This window comes from Drosophila navojoa, chromosome 5, assembly GCF_054131105.1.
Source record: "Drosophila navojoa isolate 15081-1374.11 chromosome 5, UAZ_NAV_1.0, whole genome shotgun sequence".
Classification (NCBI taxonomy): domain Eukaryota; kingdom Metazoa; phylum Arthropoda; class Insecta; order Diptera; family Drosophilidae; genus Drosophila; species Drosophila navojoa.
In genome coordinates, this window is record NC_142893.1 from 16,869,412 (window position 1) to 16,890,367 (window position 20,956).

General features: G+C 37.5%; 2 protein-coding genes across 3 annotated transcripts in view; one reads left to right on the forward strand and one right to left on the reverse strand.

The window, feature by feature from the left end:
• ttv (exostosin glycosyltransferase 1 ttv) overlaps positions 1–20,956 on the forward strand; it is an 85,748-nt gene that overhangs the window by 26,206 nt on the left and 38,586 nt on the right. Inside the window, exon 2 of the mRNA XM_089261460.1 lies at positions 11,145–11,297. Within this exon, the coding sequence (XP_089117586.1) occupies positions 11,145–11,297 (153 nt within the window). The remainder of the gene's footprint in view (positions 1–11,144; positions 11,298–20,956) is intronic.
• On the reverse strand, positions 843–4,474 carry LOC115565204 (uncharacterized). Of its 2 annotated transcripts, XM_030390230.2 has the most exons (3): positions 3,794–4,473; positions 3,663–3,733; positions 843–2,726 (listed from the first exon to the last, which is right to left on the reverse strand). In XM_030390230.2, exons 1-3 carry the CDS (start codon positions 3,806–3,808, stop codon positions 1,256–1,258), a joined length of 1,557 nt encoding a protein of 518 aa, XP_030246090.2. In that variant the 5' UTR covers positions 3,809–4,473; the 3' UTR covers positions 843–1,255. The 2 variants fall into 2 exon arrangements, with proteins under 2 accessions (XP_030246090.2, XP_030246089.2); XM_030390229.2 differs by having other exon boundaries at positions 3,663–4,474.

A 20,956-nucleotide genomic window follows, 5' to 3' on the forward strand; every position in this document is an offset into this window, starting at 1 on the left:
CTTTTATATTTGTTTTGCCAACAAATTTAGTAAAATAATTACAACTACAATAATTTATTTTTGTTTCATCATCGAATATTTTTTGAATGGTTAATAAATCAGTATTAAATTAATTAAAATTGTTTTACTGTGATTTTTCCCTAAATACAATATCGGATAATGTTTTCAATTATTTGATTTTTTTTTTTTTAATTTATTTCATAAATAATCTTTAAAAAATATACAATAACTTTTATTAAATCTAGAGAGCAGAGTTTGAAGTAAAATTAAAATTTAACAATTGTTGGGTTAAGAGAAATTACAAATTTATTACTAAACAATAAATTAAATACACAAGTTGAGCCATTTGAAATTTGTTTTTATTTCTTATTAAATTCCTGCTTTGCTTAAAGTAATTGTGGCTTTGTCAGAAGTTTTTCAGTGAATCGAAATGGATGGCATTCATTCGACGAAATGGAGGAAAATTGGTTTCCCGCTGTGTGCTTCATGCTTTTCCTCTACTTTCATTCACTCTGCCTTGTGCTTACATTTTCCATTGCCATTCGCTCTGGCCAGTTTGGCTCTTAATTCAGCTGTTGTCGCCATTGCTTTAGGTACTTAATTAAAAACCGCATTTGTTGCATTTCTTTATATTCGTTGTTGTAGTTGTTGTTGTGTGTGTGTGTTTTTTTTGTTGTTGCCTTTTACTATTTTTGCTGTTTTGTGAAGAGAAGAAGTGGCCTTGCGGCCGTCTCTGGGAATGTTAAAGCTTAGAATGTCTTATGGCTGTCTTTTGTTCTGGTTTGTCACTGGAATTTATAGCAGGTTTAACCCACTTTTAGCTGCGCTTGTGTGTTGGGGTATTTTTCGTATTTTTTTTGGGGTCAACTTGAAGGCAGTTCAAAGCTTTAAATTGGTTGTCAAATGAAACGAAGGAATGTGCTAAGTGCCAACGACTTGCAGGGGCGGGAAAGAGCTTGGGATATTTTACAATAATTAAAGTGCATTCGGCATAACGAACAGCAACACGATAATGAAGTTGCATTTGCGTTGCGTGCGCTCGGTCCAATGACTTCGCTCAGCCCCAAATGAAATTGTTTTGTTGCGCCAAGTATGTGTGTGTGTGTGTGTGTGTGTGTGTGTGTGTGGGTGTATTAAACTCTTGCTTTTACTTAGGCCTTTTAAAAACTATGTTAACAGCTAGGCAATTAAAACGCTTAACTGACGCTTTGGCTATGCTTTGGTTACTGCTCCGCTTGCTTCGCTTGCTCCTGGGCTACACCTCCTCGATGGGATTATCGCTAAACTTGACGGATCCGCGCTGTCGCAGATTGGCCCGCTGTCTTTTGTACTCGCTGCGCTGCTTCTTTGAGGGCTGCACGGCCTGGTCGAAGGCCACCGCACTGGGTCCAATGGGACTGGTCAGATAGCTGCCGCCGTGCTGCACCTGCGCTGGCCATTTGTCCCCGTGCATGGCGTCCACCAGGGCCGCCTCCATCTCGGCGTCGCGCTCCTCCTGATTTGTCTGACGCTGCTGCTCCTGGAGGCGTGCGCGTAGGCTGCTCATCGCAAAGCTAATATTGGATTGGGCTTGGCTGTTCTGCGGCTCGACGAGGATCAGCTCTTTGTGGTGCTTAGGTCGGGATTTACTGCTGCTGCTGCCGCTGCTGCTGCTGCTGCTGGGCTTTGCGTTGGCTGCGGCGGCCTCGCGTTCGCGATACTTTTTCAGAAACGCTGGCGGATAATTGGGCACCTCGGTGGTTGTGGTAGTCGGTGGTGCAAGGCTATTGCCACGACTACGCGGACGGTGCGCGTGGCTGCCGCTGTGGCTGTGCTGGCCATTGGCATGGCTGTCGGGCGGGCTGTTGGAGTGACTGCTCGAGTGACTGCCGGAGTGACTGCTTGGCTGGCTGTTGGCCTGCTCGCTTGGCTGGCTGTGATACTGCTTGGAGGGCACAAAGCCGCCCTCCATGGGGGCCAGCGATTGCACCTCGCCGCTGGCCTCGCCCGTGTGCTCGGTCACCTCGTATTGATGGCCGCTCGGCGGCTTGGCTAGCTCATTTTCATTGTCGTCATCGACTTGCTCGAAGTCGTCGTCCTCCTCGTCCAGCTCTGGACGTCGGCCCACCAGTTTCTCGGGCTTGGGCAGCATTTCGCCAGGAGGCGGATAGTCCTTGTTGTCGCGGCTCGACGTAATTTGTGTGTGCAGCTGTGTCATGGCCTGGGGACGCAGCGTGACATAGGACGTGGGCTGCTCACCCGACTTGTAGACCGGCTTCCAGCTCTGGTATTCCATAATCTTGCCAGAGACAATCTCGTTGCTGTTGGTGCGCGGCTTGTGCTTAAAGTATTTATCCATGAGTGCCTCATCGCTGCTAGCGGGCGCCTTGCCCTCAGCAATCAGCTCCTGCTCCTTCTCCAGCTGCCGCATGCGATTCTCGTACTGCAGCTTCGTCGACTCTGTGACCAGTGGCTGTGGCTTGGGCAGTGGCCTTATCAGCTTCACCACCTTCTTCGCTGAGCCACGCATCTTGATTATCTTCACCGGCTTGTTCGTATGCGGATCTCGTATGATGTACTTGACGCGCGTCGTCTCCGTTGGCATATAGTCCATCATGTTCTTGCTATAGCTCGCTGTGCTGGGCATAAAGTCACCGAACATGGATCTCATTATCCGTGCCCCGCCGAACATGCGGCCCATAAGGCCGCCCATGTCCATTTGCTGCCACATGAAACGTCTTTGAATTCTGCAAATAAAAGGGAGGCATGGTTAGAGTTTTGATTATTAATTTCCTTAGGTTTATTTTATTTTGTTTTTCTTCGTGTAATAATTGATACATTTTCCATGTTTGCTCTCACCATTTTCTCTCCTTTCTCATCTTGCCCTATCTCTGTGCTTGGCATTTATTTATTTATTTATTTATAAATTATCTGAGTTTGCTTTTTCTGCGTCAATTCGTTTGGGAAACTTTTTTGATTTGTTCGCTCTGTGTGAAATTATTGTGTTGATTAACTTCTTTATTTGCTTAAACTAAAGTTTTGTTCACAAGCTTACCTATTTCATTAAAATTTGTCATTTTTATTGAAATTTAAAATTGTAATTTAAATTTATGAATTTTAAATTTGAGACTACGTTATATTTATTATTATTAATTATTATTTATTATTAATATTATTTATTATTAGTATTATTTTTTATTATTGTTATTATTATTATATTATTGAATTTATTATTAAAATTTGATTTTTAAAATCAACACTGAGTTTTATATCTAGGTATAAATTTGTATTCAAATTTAAAATTTGTATATTTAAATATATGTTTTTTTTTCAAATTTAAATTGAATGAATATTTTGTTGATTTAATTTTTTTATTTAACTAAATTTAAATTGTTTTTTTTTTATTTTTAAAATATTTTTATTATTTTTCCAATTTAAATTTAAATTTGAGTTTTTCCTTAATAAACATTGAATTTTATATTTTAATATGAACTTTAACTTAAACTTTAATTTTTTATTCAGTTTATGTCAGTGAATTTATTGTTCAAATTTGCATTTAATTTTTTATTTGCATTAATATTGAATCAGGCTACATTTTCTTCTTAAAAACCTTGGCCAGCCGCAGCAATATTTCTCACTTTATTTTCTATACTTTAAAATCACTTCCTGGTCACTTCACTTACCTGTGATCTTCCGCCTGTTGCTCGCCGCTCACCAGCTGCAGCAGCAGCAGCAAAATGCAGCATCCGTAGATCTGTAAGCCAGGGCGGCGCTTGAATGGCATTTGCATTGAATGGATTTCTGGCTTACTTACGCAATGCTTCCTCATGTCGCGACTAGTTGGGTCTGTGCTCAGGTATTCCAAGTTGGAGCTGCTCTATTCGCTGTAGGCTGGCAATTGCTGTCAGTTGCCTTGCGATCGCCACTATTGACTGCCGGCGCCTGCGCGCCAGGCACATGATTTTATACACTTCACACGATCTCGTGGCAAGCGCTGCAGTTGCTCCAATTATGGAGCGCAGCGGCGGCATGCGCTTGGCATTGGCATTTCACTTTCGGCTAAACAATGAATGGTTCGCTCTCATTCTCACTCTCCCTCTCGCCTTCTCTCTCTCTTTCTTACTCTCGTAAGTCCCCCGCCTCCTGCTATGCATATTTATGTGGCCGCCTTTCGTCGAACAATTAGTTCCATTAGTTTCTGGCTGGTTTTGTGGCTTTTACAACATATTTTGTTGTTGTTGTAATTTATATATATATATTTTTTGTTTGTTGTTTGCTTTGTTATTGGCTTTTCCTTCCTTTAGTTGGTTGTTTCCGTATGCATTTTATTTTCTTGCTCGCTGATTTTTGCACCTGCCCTGGCGTGCAGCACTTGAGCATGGTTAAAATTTTTATTAAATTTCGTTAAATCACTGAACACAAGATTGCAACATATTCAATACGCGATTCGTGCCCAATTATGAGTTAATATTTATTAATGAGGAGGAGAGGCTTTTCTTTTTGCATCATTTTACTCACTCTTGTGTTTTCTTTTTTTTTGCGCTATTTTTATTAATTAACGGCTCATCGGCAATTGTATCGTAAAATTGATGGGCAGCAGCAGCGCCATCTGGCGAGCGAAACGTGCACTGGCCGGCCAATTGGCAAACGAGTCTGGTCCATGGGCTTTGGGCAAATGACTTTGTGGCGTGCGGTGCCAGATAGCAATCAATAATAATGATGATAATGATGATGATGATGGGGGGATAAGTAATGCTTATGACTGTGATGATTATGAAGTTGATGGCGTTCAAGTATTTTGTTTGCACATTGTGCATCCACTTGATGATTGTTGTTTTCACTGAAAATGCGACAGGTGGCGCCACTTGGCAAACGCTTTAGAATGGCTCGTTAGGAATCGTGTGTGTGTGTATGTGTGTCGTTGACGTCTATTTGACTGTAATGAGATCTATTTGCCATGAGATTTAATACCAAATACAAATTGCACGTGATGCGTGCATTTTGATTGTATTTGATTTGCACTCAGCACGTTTAATATTCCGCATGTAATTGAATAAATATTCTAGTAAATTTATTTAATTGCATTCCCTGCGTGATGTTTAATGAAAATGTTTTAAAATAAATATTATCAACTCATTTAAGGCTTGTTAATTAAACTTCATACAGAGAATTCAAATACACAAAGTAAATCAATTAAATTACAATAATAATATAGGAAATAAATTTATTTTTATTTAAATATATATTACCAAATTTAATTTAACAAGTTTTCAGTAAATATCGTGCAGAGAATTTTATTAAATATAGGCATATAAATAATACAAATTTATTTGACTGAAATGAATATATTTAGTAACGGATCTAAACAATAAAAGGAATAAATTCCAATAACCTTTACAAATAATCATATATGTAGATATTTATATGCATATTTCTATGCACACTATATACACTCATTAACTCATAGGTCAAGGCTCTTAGCGAAGCCTAAAGCAATTGTAATTCCCTTATCCATACATAAGGTTGAAAACTTGCTAGACGCACTGATTAAACGGAGTTTAAGTAGAACACAATGAAAACTAATTTGCACGCAAATGCACTTTAGCACACACACACACACAAGTACTGCCCTTTGTGTGGGTGTGGCCTGTGCGTGTGAGTGCTTGTAGGCGTATGCGTATTTGTCAAGAGCCTGTGTAGGATACAAATATTGCGCATACGCCGCGTGGCTGCACTCAATACCATTCGGTTGTCAATATAATGTATTTAAAATGCCATTTGTGTAAATGGATTATGTAATCGATGCATTTGCCATTCGATGTGCTCTTATGTGCGTGTGTGACCCCATATGTACACGCAAACATATAGATGTATGTACACACACACACTCATATAAACTAAATGCATATTTGTATTATTGCTGGCAAGCATGGTTGGCTGATAACGATACGCAGTTGTTGCTGCTGCTTCAACATTGGCATTCAGCTCGGCGCTGGTAGTCGTCGCGCTCGATATGTATATAAGTAAAAGCAAATTGATGCCTTAAGCCAAATATAAACACAATAAAACCAAACAAGCCGCAACAACAATGAGCAACAGCAGCCAGCGAGCACACAGTGAGAGGGCGCCAAGTTACAAGTTGCTAGCAGAAAGGCGAGAGGCGTGGAGCGTGTGGCGGGGATAGGGGGCAGTTGAAGAATCCTAGGCCAGGCCACTGACGCAGAGGCAGTCAAGTCAGGCAGTTAGTCAAGCGTAAGGCAGCAGGCGGCTAACTGCAAATTGTATAAGCTCAAATTTGCCTGTAAGCCAGCCCAGCCCAGCCCAGTCAACCCAGCGAGACGTAAGAAGCGATGTCGAGCCAAAGCCTTCAGCAGGCAGCTGGCAGCAGGCGCCTCAACAGAGCGCTGCAAATTGTATCTAAAATGTTGATAACATCGCATTTGTGGCACAGATTTCGCCTCACTTACCCCGGCTGCCTATCGCAGCGCACACAAAGGCTGAGCATTAGCTACAATAACATTGACAACATCGGCAGCCAGGCAACGTGCAGCCAACAGGCCAACAGGCCAACCAGGCAGCCTGACAATGCGGATCGATGCGCTCTGGGCTGGCACTGGGGCATATGATATTTGAGTTATGCGAACTGCAGCCTCTGTTGACTGTTGACCATTTGAATGTCGCAACAACGATGAGATTTGCATTTCAGGTTTTTGAATTTGCTGTGACAGCCATCGCTTAATAAACATGTGCAGCGAGGGCTGCGCGAATAGTTTAGTGTGCCAATAGAGTTGCTTGAAGTGTGCAAAATTTTACCTTGATTGACAAATATAATTTTACTAATTAAATAAATTGATAAAATGATATGCTTGTGTTGTTATTCTGATTAAAAAAAATAGTCAAAATAAATAAAAAATTCAATGATTTATTATTTGTAAGTTTATAAATATTTTCCTTTTAATTTTGTATTTTCTGTTATTATTTTTGGTGTTATTTTATGTTTATTATTTTATTTTTATTATTTTATATATTTTTCTTTTATTGTTTTTTTGTGTTATTTTAATTAGTTATTACTTTATTATAATTTTATAGTTATTAATTCATTGTTATAATTTTCTTATAATATACTTATTTTTTATTATTATTTATTTTTATTTTATTTAATTTTATAATATTAATTCATTTTTAATATTTCCTTATTGTTTTCTTTATTGTTTATTATTATTTTTAAATTTTATTTAATTAAAAAGATATTTAATTCTATTTACAATATATATATACTATATTTATTTTATATTTTTTTGTACGCCCATTTTTCAATTCTTTTTCTTTACTTATCCTTTTGTTGCAATAAGCATTTAGCTTGGGCAACTTGCATTAAGTCTTTTATATATATATTTTCTAATTGAATTCCCTTTGAATTGAAATCTTAATAAAGAAATGCCACAATAGACATTTAAGCTATTGTTTGTTCTAAATTGATGTGTGGCTGTGGAATAGATGATAAAATTTCTTTTGAACTGCATATTTTCAAGGATATTTAATTATTGGCAAACCATAAATGCCAACCAGCCATTGTTTACTTTGAAAACATGTTTGTATACCCTGCAAAGAGTACGAAATGTGCAAAGGGTATATATGTGTGTGTGTGTCTTGTCGTCTCTGACTGTAGCTGCATATTTCAGTAAATACTTTCACAGCATTGCCCGTTAAACAACAGCAAGTACTTTACCAACTCAGCCCTGGGTCAACATCGTATAGGATATCTTTCTATCGGCCAACAGATCCATAACTGTTTATTGCTTTTGTTTTTCTTTTGCACACATTTCACAGACCATTTTGTTGCTGTTTTGCTTATACGCCAGCTATTGTTGTGCTGCTCTTAAAGTATATATTTACTTATGTATATTTTGTAAAGCAGAAGTACTACTACCTGTTTTATAGCGCAGCTGGTGTTGTTCTTGTTGTCCTTAGTGATTTAATGCCTGGGGCGCAGTGGCTGTTGCATTGTGCAACTGTTGACGACACAATTTTTGCTTTATACTCGCTCTTTATACAAACACTCACACACACACACACAGTTAGTGACGATATAAAGGCAAAGATATTGCGCATACGCCACGTTGCAGCTTTATGTCCAATGTCTGTCGGTCTGTCATGTTGGCGCCGTCACAAAAGCTTTGAAGTTCCATAGATAAGCCGGGCAGAGTTTTGCCGTCTCGTTGTTGCCACGTTGTTGCTCCTCCTCCTGCTGCTCCTCCTCTTGCTCTTCCTGCTGCTGCTGCAGTTGTGCTGCATAACTTGAAGCTAATGGCCGCCTACTGGACAATGCGCGCCGCTAAAAGGCATTGCAAGAAACGGTCCATAAACTTATGTCATAAGATGCCCCAGTGACTGTGGCAAGATGCTGTAAGCCAGCAGCGCAATCCATGGGATATTCGCGTCCAACTCCAGGGTTGCGCCACACATGGCTGTAATAATAAAATCTATGTTTTTATATAATGCTCCAGAGTTTTTATGAATTATCCTTTAATACTATTATTTCAAGGACTCTTTTTGCTTTCTTTAATATTAAACAAAGAGTTTCGCATTTTAATGTTTCCTGTTTGAGCTGACAGAATTAGATTTTATATCCGGCAGCCCTGGTCCATGGGATGTCCTCAAACTATATTTCACTATCCCACACACACACACACACACACATACAGAAATGGGCACACACACACACATACACACTTACATTTTAAGCGCATTTAATGCGCGCATAAATTATTCAGAGTGCCGCTGAAAAAGCCAGGACTCCACGCTGTGCAATACTCAATTATTTTAGATTAGGTTTGGATTAGTGGTCAGTGTATGTTAGCCAAGTGTAGCCGAGCTTTTGGCCATACGACTCGCCGCTTGGTTCAATGTACGCCTGGTTATTGCACTTTATACGCCCGCTGAAACAATACCGCGAACCGAGTTCTGGCTTTTAGTTTTTATACAACGTTACGTTTATGGTAAATGGGATAAATGTGGGTATATGGGTTTGTGGGTTGAGCGTGTGATAGTATTAGAAATAAAGACTGTTGAGGCGTTTGAGTAAATTGTGACCATGAAATCAATATGAACGGCATTTGTATTGGAACGCATTTTAAATTCATCAGAGCGGGCATATTAGCGCACTGTACACCCCCTAATAACGGTGAAAGAATAGAAAGACTTTGAAATTGAAACTGGAGGCAATTGGTCGTGTTTTACTTCTAAATAAAAATCTCTTATGAATTTATCAAAAACTTTTCGTTTGATTGCGTCATTCATTTCTCAATATATCGAACAGAAATCACACAGATTATACTCTAAATCACTTCCCAAAATCTATGTCTAATGAAAGCTCAAATTTACTCAAACTAAACATGTTTAATATATGTATTTATTCAAGAGGTATCTCGCTAGTACGTCACTAAATTCCAACACTCTCAGTTATTCGATTGCGATTGGTGGGGCGAGCGACAACGGTGGCTCCAATCAATGTTTAATTGACCCATTTAGCCGGGAGGAGGAGCATAAATAACATTTAAGCAGCCGGCGTTGGTTTCTTGTCGCTGCTAAAAGCATTCGTTATTTATCCACAATGTGTCCCGGGCGAAGTCCTTGTGATGTCAGCCTATGCGTTTAATTTATATTAATGTTGTCATCGTCAGTGGCCCGTTCACTCTCTCTCTCACTCTCTGCCCACTACCTGCCCCCTCTCTGTGAGTCTCCTCCACAACCCAGAACTGCAACTGTTTAGCTGGCTCATCTGCGTTGTTTGCGGATCGGGCACAAATTAATTTACACTGCACGAAATCCCAGATGCCTAATAAAAATGTTATGCCATTAAATTGACGCGTTTACAACGGGACAGCCAGCCAGCCAGCCAGACGGTCCGCGGAACATGATTATGATGAGCCGTTTAGCTGCTGTCTTTATGGCCATTCAATCAGTTTGCTGTTTATGCAAATGAATTGACAGTCCAAATTGACATTTTGATAGGACAAATTTTTTTTCGCTCTCTCTCTATCTCTCTGTCTCTTAATTTGTAAGCTAGATATTTTAAGCCAGTTTAACAGGCTTGCCAATAGATATTTTATTGCTATATTAGGCTTTTCAAAAATTTCCATACATATGTGGTTTATGCAAAGTGATTTTCCAGCCTCGACAAAAATCTCCATGATAAATTTCATGTGTAATGAAAAGTTTTAGCTTTAGCTTTTAGCATTTAGTTGACTAAAATGGCAAAATATTTATGAAAGGAAAATTATGTTGTACCTTGCGTGGTTTAGCCCGGGCGCCACATTTGTATCATTTCCAAATCCATAGCTAACCCCAATGACACACTGATTAAATCAAATAACTTATGGCTTTGGCTCACTTAAAGCCCCCCAAAAGGCAGCAGTCAGCAAACTAAAGTGAACTCGCTGTGTGACTGTTGTTGCTGTTGCTGTTGCTGCTGCTGGTCAGCATTCAGCGCAGGAAATCAGCGTTGCCCAATCTGTGGCCAGTCGGTTGCTGCTGTGGCGGGTACTTCATTGTCTATGAAATTTGCTCAACTGCAAGCCAAGCAGAAGGAAATTGCTCACACACACACAGCTATCTATGTATATATGTATGTGTGTGTGTGTGTATTTCTAAGGCGACTGGCATTGCCTTAGCATTTTTTCTGCTCGACTGCTGCCTGCGATTGTTATTGTTGTTTTGCTGCTCTAGCAGCTGCCATTTTGTTTTGGGCCATACACTTCAGAGCGTGAGAGCTATACATATATCAGTGAGTGTATATCTGTGTGTATGTGTGTGTGTGTTTGTGCGCGTCCATTGTTGTAAGTATCTTTTGTTTCAATTGCTTTGCTTGCGGCCCAGCGCAGATTTGAGCTCAACTCTCGTTGGCCATCGCCATCGCCATCGCCAGGCATTGCTGCTCCCAGCGGACCCACAGTTGTGCCCCCCATTTGAAGCTGCTTTATTGCAATTGATTTTGACACCGCTTTTTATGTGTGCCGCAATCTGCCAGCTTAATATGACCTAAGCATCGTGTACATGTGCCACATCGATAAGTCCAAGATATATCCATTTATCCATTTTCTTTTCGTTTCTGTTTCTCTCTTGAATTTAATCTTTAACTGTTTTATTTTTGGATATCATTGCAGCTATGTCCATGGCATTGGTTCCGAAACGCGCAACTCGCTCTTCCATTTGCATAATGGACGCGATATGGTTATGGTGACCACATGCAAGCACGGCAAGAGCTGGCGCGAACTGCAGGATAATCGCTGTGACGAGGATAATCGCGAGTATGATAGGTAAGTGGGCACATCATTAGCATAAATGCGTCGACCAAAAATTGTTTTCCAGCTGTCATTGCGTCCAAATGTAATTTGTTTAGTCGCTGTGTGCTAATAGCTATTGCCACACCCATAGAAATAACCGCCCCCAAAACAGCCAGTGAGTAGCTTCCTTTGCATTCCCCCGCTCCCCTCGAGCCATGTGATTAATGTTCAAAAATCCAACTTGACAAGCTCATTTAAATGGCACGACACCTCAGTCGGCTGGCAGCATTTACAACGCGAACGATGATTGCCCTTTATGTAGCATCTGTCCAGTTGCGTGAACTTTAAGGTTTAACACGGCCAAACATTTTAATCAAGCCGATTGCTCTATTTATTTATTCTTTTTTATTTATAAAATGACAACAAAAATTAATCTAAATTGAGAGTAGAATAAATTGGCAAAGATAATATAATATGTTTTAATATATAAATTGATCAATTAGTTTAATTGATATAAATTGAAATATAGCTAAAAATATGAAATAAGCAAATTAAATTATATTGCGAAAAGGTCAAATCGAAAATAATGAATAAATAAATTTAATTTATATACAAATTTTTATATACAAGAATGATGATGAATGCTATATTTATATATATTAAAAAAATTATCAAAAAAAAAAAAAAATAATAAATAAATAAATAAAAATAAACAGAATCGATTTTTATATTTTAATATATTTTATTTTAAATTAAATATAATATAAACAGAATCGATTTTTATATTTTAATATATTTTATATTAACTTATATTGTAAATTAAAATTATTATTTTTTTTTATATTATATTATATAATGTTATATTATTTTTAGTTTATTTAAATTTATGTATCTATTTACATGCATATATTCTAGCATTATAAATAGCATTTGCTTGATAAATAATTAGCTTTTCGCTTCGACACTCGAATTTCGCGGTTATAATTCAAATTGTCGTAGCGAAACAACGTTTTACAATAAATACATTGTATTTTGGCATTCAGCCGTAGCATTTGGCATTTTTTTTTCACATTTTCACGACATTACACTTCACTTTTCAATGTTCACTTTTCACTTTCCACTGAAGCGTTATTTCAGCTGATTAATGAAATAAAATACTTTCGGCACAAAAGATGTCAAGAATGTCAGAGTCAGCCTTTGACACATGTAGATTAGCTGTATAATCTTAGCTTTTTGCACGCATTCTTGTTGAATAGATTTCTATGCACATATGTATGTGTATATAATGTCAAAGAGTTAATTTTAGCTTTTGTCTATATACATATAATAGAATTGTGTCTATATCCACTTTGAGTATGCGTGTGAACGTATCTATATTATAAATTTTGACACATCTATATTATTTATAGATTCATACTCATTCATATGCGAGATATTTGTTTGCCATTTGTCAAAAAATAAGTAAGAAAAAAATAAAATAAATAAAAATAATATAAATAAATGACATTTTTATCAATTTATGAAGTAAATAATATGTGTTATTTAAATATATTATTTTAATAAACAATTTTATTTAATTTACATAACCAATATAAACTAAAATAAAGTATATATATTATATTATATTATAATTTAGATTAATAATAATTTAATAAAATAATAATATATATCACTGTTTCTATGTCTATATATTAATAAATTCTACTCTTACGTGATAGCCCTCTATCGCTCTCTCTTTCTTTCCCCTCTCAATCTCTCTCTCTCTCTCTCTCTCTCTCTCTCTCTCTCTCTCTCTCTCTCTCTCCCTTTCTTTTTTCTTTCCCCCTGACTTGTCTTTGTCGTCTTCAATAACTATAGTATGAAATACTCCAATACATATGTATACTCCCATACATATAGTCACATCTAAATACTCATATGCATATAAATAATATCACATGTATTACTCCTATATACATACTCACCATACATATCTCCCATATCTATATACTCCCACACATACACATAAATTTATGTTTCCACGTCTTAGTTCAGCAGACTCCAATTTACTGTTAGTGCATAACAGTTCAGAGAATGTCAACGCAACATTTACCTGTTAGCTTTAATTGATTGTGATTTTTCATTGGTTTCCATTGATTTTTCAGCATTTTTCTCTTGTGAGGTTTAGTGAAGTGCCGCGCATTACAGTGCCTGACCCCTGGCGGCCCCCAACTGTCTGATGCTCGTGTAATTTGACATGACTTATGCGACAGATCAGCTGCGGGGCGTCAAGCGTCAGCGATTTATGCAGCCCACTGCTCATTCGATGCGGTTCCATTCCGCCTGCTCCCAGGGCGCACCCAATTCCAGTTCCCAGCTACCAGCTCCCAGTTCGCAAATCCCAGTTTGAAGTTCCCAGTTGCTTACGCTCCTCAACCAAGCGAGGCGTGCTATCTACTTATCCCTTCTCTATGGCCCGGCCACGCCATGCCATCAGTCAACTGTTCTACATAATCAAGCAAATTGCTTTCCTACTCACATCATTTTTTATCCAGACGCCCTCTGTCTGGGCGCCTGTCTGAAACTTCGTTAATGCACCTGTCAAATATGGCGCATATTTATAAATGTCGAGAAAATTGCATAATACCTGAGCTGCCTGCAAAGATTTTTTGCATATTTTGCAGAGCTCCCCACAGCAGGCCAGAGCTGAGCTGATGCTTCTGTTTTCCCTGATTATGTTGCTGGCAACGGCATTAATATGCAAAACTCTGCTTAGTTGGCTCTCTTCTGAAGTAGACCTGATGTAGGTGAGACCTTTCCCTTAGCAATGATATAAAAGTCTGCTTCAGTTCGCGCCTAAAAGCTACAAATTGTCGTCTGATTGAACTGACTGCAGACTGATACATAAATTTATGCCCTTTCCACGGGGCGCGCCTATAAATTTATTCTATGGCCCGATAAAGGAGTTAGCAATTCAATAAATTTGCTAGCAGCGCAAAATAAATGGAATTATAATGAAATTGAATTGATTTATTTGTTTATTGACATTGTGTACTCAGCAGTCACATAATTCACACATTTTTTACACATCATATAAATTGCCCCAAAACGGGAACAAAAAGTGCTAGAGCGAACGTTGTGAAAATATATATGTGTATATGATTTTTTTCAGTAAAAATATAAGGTATTTAATATTGATATAAATATTCGGGCGTAATAGTCTTATTTTTATTACAATTCAGATGTTTGCATATATTTATTAATTTTGTTGAGAGTTGGAAAATTAATATTAAATATTTTAATTACTTCTTATAAGACGTTTATTAAGTGGAAAATTGACAGCAAAAGTTTGATAACAACTTTTTAAATTAAAAATATTTATTAAAGGAAGAAGATGCTCCAAAAGATTAAGAAAACTTGAGCTATTTAAATTATAGAGCAAAATTAATATTTTATTTATTCACTAAGCAACTTATAATTGATCATTTAAAATCAAATATGCCAAGACCCAAAATTTCTTAAGTGTATTTGAACTTCGTTAAAGCTTTTGAACAATTTTCAAGTTTTGGTTTTCTATATTATCGCAAAATCCATTAAAAAGTTTTGTCGCTGGTAACGCAGAAAAAATATAAAAAAAATAAACGAAAAAACTTTGACAACTGCATTCACAGACCTTGAGCTGCTTTTAATGAAATTTTACCATTTTTTTTCGTTTTTTTATTGTTGTTATATTTCTGTGATGTTGCAGCGCAGCTATAATAAGCCTAAGGCGTCAATGGTAAACGCTGATATTGTTGCCGTGCAGCATATGGCAACAGAAAGTCAGGCAACTACGACCGCAAAGCAAATACAATAAAAAAACTCCGTGCAACACTGGTGCCCGAGGCAGATGTGGCAGGAGCGGCACACATAAATGCAGCTGAGCTTAGGATTGGGTTCGTTTATGGCATGACGAAAGTTGTCATATTTTTGTTGTTTTTGTGTTTGCTCTGTACGCCTCTTGGCTACTAATATGGCAAAGGCGTGCATCATTCCAATGATAAGAGTGGGCGTGGCTGGCAACTGAAATAAGTTTGAGGCGCTTTGATGTTGAGCGTCTTTTGGGCGCATGTCTCAGGCAGCTATTTCGGTGTTGGCCGCTAAAAGGAAATATGAAAAATAATGAGACACTATGGCGAAAATGTCCTTGACAAAAGTTGAGTTTGTTCTCTCCTTTGCTCTTTTGCCTCATTTTATTTTCGCACACAATTTGACAGCAGGCGCAACGCAACGCAGCGCAGCGCAGCGTAGCGAATTGCAACGCGATGAAACGTTTCCGCTGCCATTACGTATACGACATGTTGCCGCTGCCACTGCAAGCAGCAGGCGACGACGCGACGCTGGCAACGTGTTGCAGCATGTAAGACGTTCCTCTGTGTGAGTGTGTGTGTGTGCGTGTCTTAACGGCTTATGCCCAGCTTGCAAACCTAACAAGGTCATACACAAAAAGTTTTTCGCTCTTTTTTTTTTGCGTGTTTCCTTCTTTAATTTGACCGAACAATTTGCCAAGTTTTTAATTTTGCAGACTTTTTAATGTCGTTTTTCAAGATTGTTGCGCATTGAATTGATTGTAATACCCTGCTGTTTATTTATGAAAATGGTCAATATGACTAGAGTAGATATATTATATAGAGTGGTATATGTTTCATTAAAAAAAGTATCCTTCTACGTTTGCCAATTTAATTTCTATTATTGCAGCTGTAGTAGCAAATAAATAAGTAAAATAACATAAGTCTGCAGAGTGAGAGTGAGAGACTCAATGTTTTCTGTTGCCGAACGTATGTTTGGTTGTTGCTGGGTGAGAGCGAGACGGCTGCTTGGGCCATTCGGATAGCAGCATCGTTTATTGATAGTATAAATAGCAGGCCATTTGCAGAGGACGAAGACTGAGTAACATTAAATGTTAGCATAACATTAGCATGAGCAACTGTTAAGTAGCATGATGTGAAGAAGGAAGAGAGGCTCAGAGCAACAGCCAATCGTGCTCCCAGCGAGGCTCGTGAGAGTGCGAATGAACGAGCCAATGACAACGGCAAATGGTCGTGCAGAGAGCGAAGCTCGAGAGTGAGTGAGACACTTCGGGTGACGCAAACAAGGCTCGATCGAACCGAACATTATGCAGGAGTGTAGGGGCAGAGCGAGAGACAAAAACCTTTAATCTGCCTATGAGAAGAGAAGCGATAAAAGTAAATTGTGTCTCGCTGCATTCTAAGCATACTGAAATAAGAGAAAACTAAATAGAGTCTGTAATGCCAACTGAGAATGCAAAAAAGTGAACATATTTTACGCATAAATATATACATATACATACATATATGTAAATATATTTATTTATTGTATTTATTGTGTATATTTGGTTAATTTCTTGCCTGAACTATGGCAGTTACTACATTTCAAGCGCTTCTGTAATGTATGCTCTTTTCTAAACTGTGTTGCGTGGGCTTAGAGCTTATCCCAGCAAGCATAAATTTAATAAATAATTGCGAAACTTTGTAATAACTGCTATATATTAAAGTTATGAACACGAACTCAACCAGCTAATAAAAATATATAAAACGAGAGAATGGACAGAAAAAATAACACACATATATATAAATATAGAACAAATTCAGTCATAATTTGGTCTACATTAATTTTGACTAATAAATATTATATAAAATTGAGAATAAACATTTAAAATTTTAAACTTTATACATATAACAAAAAACTAAAAATTCTCCTAAATCTCTAATGTGTTTTGCTTGATTTATGACAAACATAAAATAAAATTGCATTTCTAAATGGCCAAAGCACTTGATTTTAATTTAATTTAATTTAAATATGGGCATTTCACATAATTACAAGTGCCAAGCCGGTCCGTGAGCTGCCTGGATATTTTATGCATTTTTCATAATGCAATTTCCAGAGTAATAAATTTTTGTACGCAGCACTATCATCATTATCAACAGGGTGCAGTGGCAGACCTCGAGGCAGGCTTGGGCTTGGGCTTGGGCTTGTTCCTGGCAAACTTTTGGCGCCCGTTTGCCTTTTGCATCTGCGCGTTTGCTTCTTACCCCCAGCATTTTACACGTTAATCTCAGATTTCCACATAAATCACTTTAAAGGCGACACACTTGCCGGGCAGGCCAGCCAGGCAAGGTAGGCAGTCAGGTAGTTGAGCTCCAGAATGGGGTCCAGCTAGCAGCACGTTGTGCTAGTGGCCCATTGCAATTTCTTTGAGTGGCAATTCCATTTTTTTACACTCTTCGCTTTGGCGCCGCTTTCGCTCTCAACTATAGCATATATACATATATATGTATGTATGTATACGTATATACTGCTCTACCTTTTTGGGTGTCGCCAAGTTGTGCTCGCAGTCGACCATAAAATATTCCTGGAAATCGCTGGTCATGTTGTTGTCCCAATGTTCAGTTGCCCGAGACGTTTAGGTTGGGATTCAAGTAATTTTCAAGGAATTCGTTGCTAGGATCAAAGCAACAAATTTTAAATATTTTTAATAATAAATGAAAACCAAGAAAGTTGTTATCTTAAAAATTCATGAACTACAATAATGAAGAAGTATTGTGTGTTGTGATACACTGTACGCAATAAGAAGCAATTATTAATTTAAATACCAATAATATATAAAAAAATAATAATAATTTAAATTCATTTTTCTTTTATTATTTAAATATTTGTACATGCTGGCATATATTTAAAAATGTTTTATATGTTTTTTATATTATTCAATATTTAATAGGTATTAATGTAAAATAATTATCTTTGGATATTTTGATAAAAAAAAAAAATAATTTTAATATGTTTTTTTAGTATAAAAAATTCATATATTAATTGACTTACATTTTTTGTAATTAATTAATTTAAAAATATTTATTTTAATATATTTAAAAATTTTAAATAATTATTTTTTAAATATAATGTAAATATTACAATTAAATTAAATATAATGAAATAATATAAAAATATTAATTTTTATATTCAAACACCTATTTTCAAGTACATATTTTCTTTAAAAGTAATTTGCTTTTATTATTCAATTTCCCTTGTTTATTTATTTATATTAATAAATATTTACTTAAGTTGAGCAGTTGTGCCTTGAGAAATTTCACAAATTTCCTGCAGACCTTCGAGGCGCTGCGAGCATTGCTCATACGCACTGTGTGCTGCATTTTAATGCCTTGACTTGGTCTTTAGTTTGTAGCCTGGCCCAAAAAACGTCTTAGTGCGGTCTACTGTATTCATTATGAGCCATTATCACAAGCTGGCGACAAGAGCAGGCAGGCGGCCAAGCAATGACTATAGAGTTGAATACCGAGTGAAAGAGAGGGAGAGAGAGAGAGAGCGAGAGCTGCCTTCCTGCGCTTTGCTCTTGTAACTAATGCGCCATATTTAATGGCAGCGCTTGTCCTGCTGCTGCTGCTGCTGCTGCTGCTACTCCTGCTGCTGCTGCTGCTCCTTGCACAAACAATGGCATTTGTAACTTTTTACAGCTGCTTTTGCAGCGCTTCCCCCTACCGTATTTGCAGCTCCCTTGCACTCGTCGCTGTGGGCCATTGTGTTTGGGTTTTTTGTCTGGGCTGTTTGTTTGTTTCTCGTTCGTTTGTTTTTAAGGTTTGCCCGCCACTTCCCAAGCTGTGCGACAAAATTGTCTTTATTTCAAACGCTGCTTTTAAAAAATGCAATTTTCATTGAAATTCATCGCAATTTCCTTGCGCTCGATTATCTCCCTCTCGCGCATACATTTGCCACTCACTTATTTTTCATCAGTTAAAGCGCGTGAAGCTTCGGCTTCAAGTTACACTGAACTCGCATAAGTTGTGTATGTGTGTGTGTGTGTGTGGATATAGGTTTTCTCTTTGTTTTGCATTTAATTAATTTTGCATTCGTTGCCGCTGCTGCTGCTGCTGCTGCAGCTGACAAGCAATCGGCCTAGAGCTCGCATTGCAATCAAGGAATTGTGATGCAAACCTGAACGCATACGCACTTTGAGTTGACAGAGCCAAATGCAATAAACACTTACGCTCAGCTAGGTGGGGCAGAAGATAAAAATTGAGAAACCCATCACAGCAATTGGCGATGTAAGTGATGCCTGGGCTTGACAAAGCACACAGCGAGAGAAATAGATTTTGCTTAAAGAAAATTCAATAACAAAAAATGTATTAAATTGCTTTTGAAATTTATGCTACTTAAGGGAATTCTATTAAATAAAAGTCTTAGCTGGCATTTGCAGAGATTTTATTACTATTTACTTTCAACATTTAAAATTAGTTCCTTAAGATAATATATATTAGGTACCTAAGCAAATATATATTTTATGTGTCAAGATTATTAGAGATAGATTTTACTTTCATTTAATATATTTTAGTAAATTATGATTTACTAATTTCTTGCTAAATTCATGGTAAATTTCCTAATAAATGCTGATAAATTTCAGTAAATGTAATAAATAATTTTATTTAAAGACCAAAAGAAAATTTATCGTTTAACCAAACAAATTAAATTAATTGAAGCATAACTAAATAAGTTGATAAATGGAAAATAAACCCGGCTCAACCCCAAACAACAAACAAATCAGCAAAGCTCTCAGTTTTCAGGCTCTCTTCAATTGGTTTGATTTTTGACACTCTTCGATTACATGCTCTGCAGCAAGTCCGGCGTAAGTTCTTTAGCTAAAGCTGAAGTTAAACTAAATAGCTTGATCCCACAATTTACGTGGCTAAGGCTTATAAGACACTTCACATATTGAGATGGGTCATATCCGAAAAGCTAGGGATTAAATTGAATAATGGCATAGATGTAGCATAGCTTCAAAATAAAACAAAAATTAATTTAATATATCAAACCAACTTAATCTTATAGTAAATGTATTTCCTATCGCGGTTGGTTGGCTTTTTTCTATGAATATATTTAGATTTCCTTTTTTTTTTCTCTGTTTAACTTCGATTTTTAGCTATATACATTGTATTTTTTCATGGCTAAAATCTAAGTGCTCAGCTGTCAAAGATCAAGGGTCTCGTCCTTTTTTTTTCTGTTGGCCAGTGCTAGAATCATATTGTCGGCCAGCCAGTCACTGGATCGGTCTGTCAGTCAATGGGCTTTTACCTGGTTTCCTGCAAACAGCAAAAACAAACAAATGTATATATGTATGTATTTGTATAGGTAAGGAGTAACGGAAAATTATCATACCTGGCGCTGGCCAGAGCCAGCTTTGACAGCTGGAAACCACTCAAATTATGTGCCCGCTGTGCAGTTGGCAACTGAACTGGACTCACAGCTCGAAGAGGTGCTCCTGCCGCTTCTCCTGCTGCTGCTCCTCCTGCTACTCCCTGTCATTCGTTATGTTAATTTTGTTGGCCTTGACAGCAGCAAAGTAAAGCAATTGACATGAAGAGACTGAGCGCCCAGCTCGTGCTACATTTGTATGTGTGTGTGTGTGTCTGCATGAGTGTTTGAATATGCTGTGAGCTTTATGTGTTTGTGGGCTGGCTTTTAAATTATGAAATGCTAAGCAAAGTGTTGGCAAATTAATTAGAAGTCAGAATGTGAGTGGGCGTGTGTGTGTGTGTGTGTGTGTGTGTGCAGGTATGTCTGTTTGGCAACAGGTGAGTTGATTTGATTTGGCTTGAGGCAAAGTGAGTGGAGAAAGTAATAAAAGTTACGTGTTTTGTGTGAAC

Excerpts from the sequence above, each read along its gene's own strand:
- LOC115565204 (XM_030390229.2), bottom strand. The coding sequence starts at position 3,808 with ATGAGGAAGCATTGCGTAAGTAAGCCAGAAATCCATTCAATGCAAATG. Across the intron at positions 2,727-3,662 it reads CAACAGGCGGAAGATCACAG|AATTCAAAGACGTTTCATGT; the intron begins GTAAGTGAAGTG and ends TTTTATTTGCAG.